The 12691-nt window shown below is 36.4% G+C and overlaps 1 protein-coding gene across 1 annotated transcript in view; it reads right to left on the reverse strand.

Moving 5' to 3' along the window:
- The window catches only part of UPL7 (ubiquitin-protein ligase 7), a 198627-nt gene that overhangs the window by 85885 nt on the left and 100051 nt on the right, over positions 1–12691 (reverse strand). The window contains exon 4 of the mRNA XM_089814262.1: positions 1884–2500. Within this exon, the coding sequence (XP_089670388.1) occupies positions 1884–2500 (617 nt within the window). The remainder of the gene's footprint in view (positions 1–1883; positions 2501–12691) is intronic.

The raw sequence follows: 12691 nt of genomic DNA on the forward strand, positions 1-12691 counted from the left end.
AAGAACAAAATAATGTCAATTGTGCCAATATTTTAATAAAACAAATTATTTCAATACTAGTATATGTTAATTAATTTCCTAAAATCCATAGATTTCCCATTCATATAGATATTTTAAAAATGATATATTCCAATACGTCCTTTCTCAGTAGGGTTCCAACAATTCCTTGAAAACATGCAAAAAAGACCTTTGACCAAAAGTTTCACCCAAATATTGATATCAATGGTGATATATTATCGGTAATATTACAGTAGATGAGGTTTTTTCCTATATAAGAATCAAACCTGCAATTTTTTGAACATTATACTCTATAACTTTCACAAACAGGCTATATACCTTGAGGTCTTGAACATTGTAGGTAAAAGTTAGTTTCCAGCTGCCATTGTTGAATAGCAGTTAGATCTGTTGCCATGGAACAATGGCACTCACTGATGTCATCATTTCAAAAATAAATCAAATTATCTATTTTGTGAAGGCGGTAATATAATTGGATTTGCAAGCTTTGTGGATAAGGAGCATGACTATCATATTGTGCCCAGTGATTATCATTGTTGCCATTCATAACAGAGAACACTGTTGTAATTATTAAATTTTCATGAGCATAGTTGTTACCAGATAAAGCTATCAAATGATTATTTTATCCGACGTGTCATTAGCATTTCATATCAGATGTTGACGCTGCTATTTCTATTTATCAATGGATATTGTTTTTGTTATTTCATTTGAATGATAATTACATTATTAAGGTTTTGTTTGGGAACTTTCATTGTTCAATATCAGCAGTAAATGATGTACCAGTTGAGGTGGATGTCATCATTGTTGTCTTTTCACATAACCATCCTTATGCGATTAGCAATCTTCTTATGATTACTGATTAGTAACATTCTGTCATTATAATGATCTGTTCTTGATCAGTATGGTAGCAAATTTATTAGTACCGTGATCATTCAATGTGGGTATCAATACTGCTGTCAATATTATAGAAAATATTGCTGATCAAAGTGATTAATATGAATCATTGCTACAGTGCTTTCCTCATATACCAGGTATGATTGTCGGGACAAAGAGGGTAGGGAGACTGTTGTCAACTGTAGTTACCATTTTGTGTATACATTGTTCTCTTCAACTTTATAGTTAAGGAGAACAATAGGGCTAGCAAGTCAAATTTACCTTAGCTGTATTTCACTACATTAAAGATTCATTACCATTCTGGCAGAGTTATTTGTTAACATTATTAAAGAGATCACAATAATCTATAATAAACAATCTAAAAATTAGTGAAAAAAATGTATATTTCAAAATTCACGGTGTGCACTCCCATCTTCTTTCACTCTCACTCTCTATGTAAATGAGGTGTCTTTAAACATAGAAGACATTGGTAGTTTCTCTCTTCTCTTTAGCTGCATTTGGTTTCTCAGTACTTTTGGGGATATTTTCAGATAAATTTCCATGACAAAAAAAATTCTGAGAACATTATTTACCTCCATGTCTTTTTCAATCAATTCATCCTAACCAGCATCAAGAAAATCAACACTGGTGATAAGCAGTAGCTGCAAACCTAATGAGGGATAATTGCATAACCTGCTGAAAACATAAAAATTCTAAGGTTGCAACTTAAGGTGTTCGAATCAGCATTCAATTGCATGGTTCCATGGTGCACAAGAGGCCGACAAATGGTCTAATTTAACAATAATTTAAAACATTAGTTGACATCATGGACTCTTCCTTCCCTCCCGGAGTTAAATTAAATAGAAAAACTGCATCATCTTTTGTTGCCTTAGTAGGCATACATTTTAAAAATATATATAGATGTGGACATAAATTTCATAATTTTATGAACAGATGAGGCAGGGACAGTACTTCTCAAATGAGATTTTACATACCACCAATGTCTTCAAAAAATGTGAGAGAGTCGCGGAGTGTTGAAGAGCAGGCATCAGTACAGTGGGAAGTCGCTGTGTGAGATGAGGGATTGTAAGTACATACACGCAAAATTGCTCTGCGGCACCTTTTATTCCAGCATGATAACTCTCAAGATGATCTGACTGATTTGAGGCAGAGTGGATATTGTTTGAAAAAAATGGTTGTAGTGTAGAGAAAGGTCGCAGGACCATAGTTATTGCACTTGCAGTTATAATGAAGCTGTCATCCATCTCACCCATAGACTTGTACTTCCTAGTGAGTAGACTATTATGTTTCATCATGTATTGACGAACTGAAGAATAAAGTCTAGCATTTCCAATTGATATCCAATTAATAAGTTTCCATGCCACAAGGCTTCCATCTGCCTTGTGGTCATTGTCAAAGTGTTTCCATGTATTCACATCAGTTAGGGAAACCATCAAACGTGTTGCTAGTGCAATAACTACAGATGCTGCACCTCCAGCATCCTTGGTCAGAGTAAAGAAACAAATTGAGAGTAATTTACAAGCTTGAAAGAACCATACAGCATGCTCTTCCACAGAATTAAATGCCAAGGAGCAAAAATTTTGCTCCACATCTGCAATATATCAACAATCCATAGCAACAGTCAGTATCAGTGTACAAAAACTAACAAAAAAAAATAGTAAGATATTTCTAACATTCGCAAGTGAGATTTGATATCAGAACAAAAACAAAAAAGGCAAAGCCCAACACCGAATATTACGATAAGTCAAATTAACATCAACTCCAGAGAGTATTCATCAGAAGAAAATGCTTCAAGAAAAGATAGTATTATAAAACAAAATGACCGTATGATAAGGGCAAAGCAAAGATGCACCTTTGAATATTTACATAGGTAGTTCATGAGAAGAAAAAACTTCTCCGATATGCACAAGATATTAGAAACTATGTTCAATGGAGTTTCCTGTACATGTATGGCTCATGGGAAATTTTAGGGGATGGGATGTCAGGGGACCACTACTAAAAAAATAGGAGATTTTTTATATAGAGAGAGAGGATTCAAAATGCATATCCTAACATTGATAAACCATTCACCATAGACATTTTAGAAGCTCCATATATAGAAATTTAACAAAATTCTAAAACTTTCATTGTAAAAATATGGCGTACACATACAAAAAATGCCCAAAGGCTCTAAGTTTCATGCATGAAATGACATAAAATATTGAAATGTAAACAATGGACATTCTATTATAACTAAAATACTTAACAGTAAATAATAACATAGAACTTAGAAGTCCAACTCCATAATCAACTGTCCATCATAATATTAAAATGTAAATAGTATAAATAAACTACTAAAAAGTAAACACTGAAGTTCGCAATAATCTATAGCTGTCCATAAACAGTAGCTGTTATGTCTAAGAGTCTAAATCAAGTAAATTTGACGCCATAACCTCCTTTTCAACTATTGTTCACTCCTTGACCAGCTGCTCCTCTTGCCGTTCTTCTTATTTATTAATGTGAAAATGAATTTCTTTTTCATTTTTTGGTTATTTTATGCTTAGATTAGGTTTTGGTATTGTTAAATGTGGTTTAGGTGTCTTCTGGGACCAGCCAACCTTTTTGGAAAATTTAAAATGTTGAATCTTTGAACACTGTTAGTCCAAAAATGGCTTGAGCCATAGGGGATGGATAGAAGTCCCCAGGACAGATAGGGGACTTTCAACTGTCCCCTAGTTGTCCCAGGGACTTCTAGCCGTACCCCCATACCCTGCTGCTCTCAAAGTGCCATTTTGGGAACATCCCCTTTTTTTTGAAAAAAAAAAAAAAACAAATTTGGGGATGCAAAATTCCCATCCCTGCATTTCTAGGACGGGTGCAGGAGAAATTTAGAAGGTGACACGTCCCAATGAGGCATAGATTAGAAATTATAAAAGACACTCACCATAAGTAGAACTGAAATCTAAGCAACAGTCTTCTACAACCAAAGATATAATAAGTAGTGAATTGGAGACTATACTAAAGCACAGGTATCCAGAACTTATGAGTATTTCCAATTTCACTCAGTTCAGAACCTTGAATAAAATCACCTGAGACTATGATTTAACTCAAAAAACACTATTTTACCATTTCAAACTAAGAGCTAAATCGTAAACCATATTCATCAGATCATATATTTTCTACAGTCACAAGAATATATTGCAGAAATAATTATTGTGTTACCTAGATGTGAAAGGCAGGAAGATGGAGAATATCGGGAACCAGAAATTTGAATAATGCATAGGTTCTCTACCTTCTTCCTAAGCAATAAAGAGTTCTCAACACAAATGAGGACTACTTTCAAATGATTTGGAACCGTGCATTTTACCTTAATGTGTGAAAAAAAGAAGCTTTGTGCCATTCAGAACCTGTGAAATTTTGTCTTGAATCTGAACAGTTATATAACAGACTGGAAGGTAAATAATGGCAATGAATATTCTCTGTTTGATATTTAATTTCACTAGCAGCCAAAATAAAATCATATAGTTGCAATTTCACATGCATGTCTTACAAGGGTTATGTTAGCTCCAATATATAAATGTGCCAAACCAAAACTCTATAAGCCAGTTAAATCTGTTTGAATACATCATAGTTGCAAATCTCTGAGAGTCCTCGTGAGCCAGAACTGACAGCACGTAGCTTAGCACAAACCTCATGGCAAGTTTTTCATTAAAATAGTCAAAAAATTTGCAATTTTCAGTTTAAAATTCATCAAAAAACATGACAAAATCAGTATAAAACATTTTGTTGTGACAAACATTATAAGTTTGAAGTGATTTTTTCAGATTTGAATGAGGATTGCTTCAATGACTTAGGGTATGCAACTGGAAGCACAATAACAAAGAGTTGTTTTGCCTTCTACTTGCCCAATCCTTGCTTGACTGAGTTTATTCTAATTCCTGATAATAGTATCCATTATATTTCATTGATAGTATCAACAACAATATTTCTCATTTGAGATTTATTTAGATACCATGGAATTGATGATTGATATTTGTTGGAAACTTGTAAGGATGAACAGCAATATTTCTCATATAACATCTGTGTTGATAGATCTACATTTGATGCTTAAAAATGGTTGTAAGGATGAACATCAATACTTCTCATTTGGCATTTACTAGGAGTCTAAAATGATAGCAGTAATCCTGACATCGATTACGGGTTCCAAAATTTGGATAGGATTTCAGCATGAAGAATGCCATATCACTGATGACTGTCGGACTCCATCCAGTGTTGGGTTCTATGTTCCGAGCATATCCTTTCCAAGAAATATTATAGTTCATCCTTCCAATGAATTGTATTTTAATTTATTTTCTAAGATATATTGTTTTTTGTCCTTTCAATGAAATGCCATGATTCTATTACAAAATGTGAAAAAAAAAAAAATTAATCTGATCATACTTTGATGAAAAAAAGTGAATAGAACTTAAGAAATTATGCATGGAAAAATCTAAATCACACTTCGGTCAGTCATTAGAGGCAGGTTCCTCACATGCACAGCTTGATCCTATTACTATACATGGAGCAACCGTTGAGGATCTTATCAAGAATATTACAGCTAGACAATCTACTTCAGCAACACCCATAGGAGCAACAAAACGTTTTAGAGCTTTAGTCAATAGTCATAGATGAAATTTATGATTTAAATTTCATTAATACTTTGATTTGAAGTTCGATTCATTCAGAGGCTGAACTTGATTCTTGGCCTATTAAGCGTATTAAATCAAATGTTAATTTAAAAAATGATAGAAATAAATATATATTCTACAAATTACGTATACATGTGTGTTTTTAAAGAATATTCAATATTTTAAAAAGCTATGCAATTTCAAATGTTTGTTAAATTTGCCAAGTTATTGCTGAGTTTTTCTGAGTTTTCACAGAGTCCTGAATTATCAAAAAAATTAGGCCTGGTGTATTATCGCTGAGTTTGAGTATTTCAACTACGAACACAGCGATTTGGTCTAACCGTGCCAAAGGCTTAAGAATCAGATTAAAATTAGAAGGATTGTGAGAATTACATTCCATGAAATGAAAAGCATCTGACAGGAACTGAGATGCCATCGATGTGCATCTTGAATTGGAAACTAATGATAACTTTTGCAGGAGAACCACTCTCAGTGTTCAAAGTTTTAATCTAAGGTCAACTTATCTTGATGATTAGTCATTATCAAGACCTAGGAGTTGCAATTTCCGTCACAGCATAGATCTATTGTAAATGCTGGATACATGAGCTATATTTCAAGCTTTTGTCACCCATGATAACAATTTCATCATATAAGCTCCAAGTTCAGCATCTGAAGCTCAGATATCTCATTTTTTACCTGATATTTACCCTCTTACCATTGTCACTATAATGTCCAACTTTTGACCAAATATCTTTACAGAACCTGCTGTGAATCATCTCTTAATAATATCCTGTAATGTCCCCTTCTTGCACCTAGCTCAGTACGAGTTTTCTATTAGCCTATTCCTAGGTTCCCATACAAAAAGTGGGTATCATTAGGAAATGCAGTGTCCTGTGGTGAGCAATTTCAGTGATTTTTGGTGTTTCTAACAATTGTTTTTATTTTTGGAATGTCACTATTTTTAGCACTGGTCGTGGCCTAAATTCCTCCTCAGTTCAATGCAGTGGGTTTCAGTTGGACTTGGTAAGTTCTATTTCCCGCAGAAGAGATTTCTTTGATTTTATTGATGAGTATATATAAAGTACTTTTTAAAAAATGTATCCTCCTGTGCCTAGAAACATGATGTTTTTAAAGTGGGGCCATTTATCAACCTAGGTTGACGCCTAAGGAGGATAAGAAAATTAGTATAACCTTCAATATAGCTAACAACCGATATTGGGAAGTGGTAAATGCATCAATAGTAGCCAGTAAGGAGTTTAAATTTACAATGACTATGGATTTTAGTGGCTTGTTGCTAAACAAAACCATCAAATATACTAATAGTCAATAATAAAAGGAAATTATACAAAGAAAGGTCGCATCATTTATCAAATGGATGGATGAATGGAAAGGACATAACTCTCGTTAGCTTTGTAGTGGCTTCAAGTGGCACATTGGCATTCTCAAAGTCCCTAGATAGCTTAGATGACATAAAGAAAAATTGTGACTTGTGCAATATGATGGAGGGGGTGATCCAAGAGGTTGGGGTCAAGAATGTTGTACAAACTGTCATGAACTACTTAGTAGCATGTGTAGCCATATGGAGACTTATTCAAAAGAGGCATCCAACTATTGCTGATGCCTTTCTAATGCACAATGCTTGGATTTGATGCATGAGGTTATCGGGAGGACTGTGTTGGTTACCAAAACCGCAGATTGGAAATCCAAGAGCTTGCCACTTCTCCGACAGGATTGCACAATCAATTCTGGCCAACGAACGAGAATCACCTTGATTCCCCTGCACTTTAGGCTCCGCTACATCCAAGCAGGTAGACATTCACCTCAAACAATGATTGCTTGGTTCGAAACTTTTTTATAACAAATTTAACTTTGCGAGTTCTCTAGATGGCAAGGTCTTTGAACTCAATTAATATGAAGTTAAGTGATAGTTTGAAATGAACGTTTTGTATAAGGTTTTTAACAATGGATTTGAGGTTTGTAAGAAGTTATAGATTTTATGACTTCAAATATAAATCCAATACTTCAATGATAAAAGATCAGTGCTTTAGCTTATTCGGGCAACAAAGTCAACTACAATGAAGATTATAATGTACAACTTTATAACGTTCTATGCACATAAACTATAAACAATTTAATAATCAAGACATGACAAATCAAATATTTATACGCAATTCTAAACTAGTCCAGTTTGTGCTTTAACTCCTAAGGTCAGGAAGACAGACTAGACACGGATTCAGAAACAATTAAATATTTCACAATATCTACAATGATAAAGTTTAAAATGCCATAGATGACCTTGTCCACTTATCTAACCAAAATTGTTTATAGAATTAAAAAAATGATTATAAAGGACGAATCAACTGTAGTTTAAATCTCCATGCTTTTAATAAAAATAAACGAAAGGCCTTTTATTTTATTATAGATATAAATGAATTTATATTACATAGTCATATTTAAGCTCCTTATTCCTCCATACAAATAAATATAAAATACTTCTTTTTGAATGTCTAATATATCTCATTACTTATACTTTCTTCTACCCTTATATATCTTTGTATATAAGAAGACATCACCTTTCAGAATGAAAAGTCATATCCTTTTTAAACAAAATTTTCTCATTAAGTCTCGTAATCAAATTCTTCTAGTGATTGTGATATGTCCTTTGTCGGAATTGATTAGAAAAATTACACTAGAACTATATGAATTTTTGTCAAATAGTTGTCCAATGCTCAAACTCTTAAGTAAAACCACCACCGTCAGGCCACTATACTGATTACTCTCATAAATGTTATGAAACAACTAAATTAAACTTATGAAGTCAAGATTCACGATGATATTTTGAAAACACAATGCTGCAATAATACTTCATGACCAAATTAATAAACCAACACCATTATACCATACGTGAATGATAAGTTTTTGAGAGTGCTTGGTTAAGGAACAATGAGTATACAGACCCGTAATAGAGTGAGTACTGGCATGGAAGACTAAATATGCCGGAATGACCTCCAGTCTCACGTCCCGTTATTTGCAACAGTGCTGATTTGCTGACTGAGACTTGCTCACCCCAATGGTAGCTATTCTCCACCATTCTCACTTTGACACCCACAATGACTTATATGTTTCGGATGTTGTCCCTGTGGAATGATGATACAATCACTTAGTGCTACGTATTACCCCCGATTCTCTACTAGTGTTACTGCCCGAATGCCTTTCCAGATAACTCCAGTCCGTAAGCTTCTGCTATTATGAGCCGACTGTTCACTCTGGGTGATGGAATCTCACCTGGAAGTCTATGAACTGAATCAATCATTGTCCAATTCCATTCAATTGCTATGCATTCAATCCGGAAGTTTGATACCAAGCAAGCAATTACAGTCGACTAGGATGAAGAGGTACTCACACAGGAAACTACACCTCTGCAGATTAATGACTGTTCTTTCCTAAAAAATTCCAAACTTAAAGCTCCCAACTGACCTATACGAGCTACCTTTGGGGGTCTCCAAATACTAGAATTCTCCTTGTTGCTGAACTCCTAATACTAAAAGATCTAATGCATCAATCTAGAATCATAACTCTGAAGTGCAAATATTGAGAGGCTAGGTTTGCGTCTAGACTCACCTTTCTTCCTTAAGGGGTTTCGTCCTTAGGAAATACCCAATCACATTTAAGCAACTTTTAGGATTTATAAATAACATATATTCATGGTGTCAATCCCAAGGAAAAAGCTTTCTTAAATAACCTCGAAGTGTGGGGAGATACAAACATCTTAGCAATGTGGGATAAAAGATTATTTCATCTTTTAGTCACTTAAGTCATTTTGTCCTATAGTGACGTTAAATAATAAAGTACTTTATATTGCAATTCAATAAAATAAAGTGACTAAACCTCAGGATTTCCCATTTAAATCTCCTCAATTGAAACCCAAACTCCTGTGAAAACCAAACTCCTGTGACTGGCTAGCATCCTAAATCACATGCCGTTAGCCTATCCGGATGAAAAGATAGACCAACTAGGCGCCATTAAGGCTAGCGCGAAGGAGACATTATAGTCCTCCCTTCCCGGGATTGCTTTCCCCCAAGCAATCTCACTGTCGGATGTTGTAAGATTGGCTTGCTTTCCCAAGTAGCATCCTCATAAGGTAAATCCTTCCAGCAGATCAGATATTCCTTGATGGCCTTGTTACGCAATTTTCTCTCTCTGACCTCTATCACCTCGGCTGAAACTAATACAAGCTTCCCTTCCTCATCGAGCGGATGCAACTTCATGGAGTGTATTGAATGCTGGCCAATCGCTTTCTTGAGACATGAAACGTGGAACACATTATGAATTATGCTGCCATCAGGTAGCTCTAGCTCATAAGTGCCCTCACCAACCCTCCTAGTGATGCGATATGGACCAAAAAATTTGGGCTGAAGTTTTTGAGACCCACTCTTCTTCAACAAACTTTGCCTGTATGGTTGGAGACGGAGATAAACCATGTCACCCAACTCAAAACTCTGCTCTGTCCAAAGGCAATCAGCGTACATCTTTTGATGATTTTGGGCCCATAGAATGTTCTCCCGTAGAGATCTAAGAATATCCTGTATCCAATCCCTTGCTGGAGGTGCCCTATTGTCTTGCAAAGCCAAGTCTACAAATGACAGGGGCTCACTGCCATAGAAAGCACAAAATGGAGACATCTGAATGGACATGTGGTAGGAGTTGTAACAATACTCTCCTAAGTACAACCACTTAACCCAGGCTCTCTATTGTCCTACTACATAGCTCCGGAGATAACCTTCCACCCATTTGTTAACTATCTTAGTTTGTCCGTTCGTCTGAGGGTGATGACTCGTGCTGGGTGTCAACTCCGTACTTGTCAATCTGAACAGTTTCTACCAGAAAGTGCTAAGGAACTTGCTATCCCTGTCACTCACAATAGTGTGAGGAAGACCATATAAGCAAAAAACCTCCCAAAAGGACAACTCAGCTACTTGAGAGGCTGACCAATCTGCTGCTATGGCGAAGAAGTGAGCGAACTTCATTAACCTATCCACCACCACAAAAATGGAGTCCCTGCCCTACACCCTAGGCAACCCTGTAATAAAATCCATGGAAATACTCTCCCGTTTCTGCACCGGAATAGGGAGAGGCTGTAATAACTTGGCCGGAAACTCATGCTCTGACTTGTTACAAGTCTGACACTACCTGATATGCTGGAGGACATCGTCCTTGAGGCCCTTCCAAGAGAATCTTTCCCTAACCTGTCTATAGGTTTGAAGAATCCTGGGTGTCCTGTTGATGGTGCATCATGTAGAGTTTCCATAATCTTACTTTTGAGTTTAGATCCTGGTACGAGGTAAATACGATCTTTATAGAAAATCACATCATCTATTACTTTATACCTGTTGTTGTGAACCTGCCCATCCATAATCTAACAAGCTTAAATATTCTTAGAATACTCAACCAACAACTAAGACTTCCAATCTGCTAAAATCACAGACATAGCACAACATTCCACTACTGAGGGCCTCCTGGAAAGTGCATCAGCAACTACATTGTTCTTACCTTTGACGTACTCTATGTCAAAATCATAGGCCTGAATCTTGCTAACCCACTTTTGTTGTCCCCCATTAAGATCCTTCTGTTCTAGGAAGTAGCACAAACTATTGTGATCTATCCTAACTGTGAAATTGCCCCCCACTAGGTATTGTTTGAACTTGGCTAGAGCATGCATAATAGACAACATCTCCTTATCATAAGTGGAGTACAGTCTCGACATCCTTCAGCTTCTTGCTCTCATAAGCAATCGGATGCCTATCCTACATAAGCACCGCGCCAATACCACTCCCAAAAGCATTACACTCAAGAAACAAACGGTTGACAGAAATCCAGTAGTGCCAAGACTAGGCATGTACTCATCACCTGTTTGAGCCTATCAAAGATCTTCTCTGACTCAATTGTCCATCTAAAAGCCCCTTTCCGTGTGAGGTAGGTGAGGGGAGCCGATATCTGAGAGAAACCTCTAGCGAACCTCCTATAGTAAGAACAAAGACCCATGAAACCTCTCAAGTCTGATACATTCCTTGGTGGTGGTCAATCTAGGATTGCCTGAATCTTTTCTTAATGTACCTTCACCCCATTTGCACCAATCACATGACCAAGGTAAAGAATCTCGGTCAACCCGAACTCACACTTGGATTCCTTAGCAAACAACGAGTGCTCCTCCATGATACCGACTACCTCATCTAGATGCTGCAAGTGCTCCTCCCAAGTTCTGTTGAAAATCAATGTCATCAAAAAATACTAATATGCTCTTCCGCAGCTGCTTAAGAAAAGATGTGGTTCATACATAAATGAAATGTAGCTGGTGCATTAGTGAGTCCAAATGGCATAACCAAGATCTCGTAGTGACCATAGTGATATCAGAAGGATGTCTATGCACATCCTCCTCGTGAACTCGTATCTGATGGTACCCCAATCTAAGATCTACCTTTGAGAAGTAAACTGCCACATGTAACTCATCTAGTAGCTCATCAATGCGAGGGATTAGGTACCTATTTTTGATGGTCCTCTTGTTGAGAGCACGGTAATCAATACACGTGTAGAGTGTCATCCTTCTTCTTTACCAATACAACTAAAGAAGTAAAGAGACTGGAGCTAGGCCTGATGTGTCCAATGTCTAGAAGCTCCTTGATTGTCTTTTCTATCTCCTCCTTATAATGCTTGGGATGACAATATGCTATCGTGATGATGGGTTTGGTGCCCTCCTCCAACTCTATGATATGCTCAAATCCTCTATCTGGGGGATACCCAGAGATATGTCCTCAAAAATCCTCGTGTTTATCAAACACTAGCTAAATGTCAATATGAAGTTGTTGTCTTGAGTCTAAGGTAGCCTTAGAGAAAATAAAACAGTGTGCTTCCCTCTCCATGTCATCATGCCTCATAATGGCCTCCATCCTGTGGGTTGTAATCAATCTGGGTTCACCCTCTGGCATAGCCTTGAGAATCACCTGTCGCTCATCTTGTAAGAACTCCAACTACATCTTCTCGTAATCAACCGTATATCTACCTATGGTCTGTAACCATTGTCTCCCCAACATGGCATCTAGTCCATCTAAATCCACCACATAAAAATCTGCCTCAAGAAG

This window comes from Cupressus sempervirens, chromosome 2 (assembly GCF_028749045.1).
Source record: "Cupressus sempervirens isolate cs-2001-9-10 chromosome 2, ASM2874904v1, whole genome shotgun sequence".
NCBI classification, from domain to species: domain Eukaryota; kingdom Viridiplantae; phylum Streptophyta; class Pinopsida; order Cupressales; family Cupressaceae; genus Cupressus; species Cupressus sempervirens.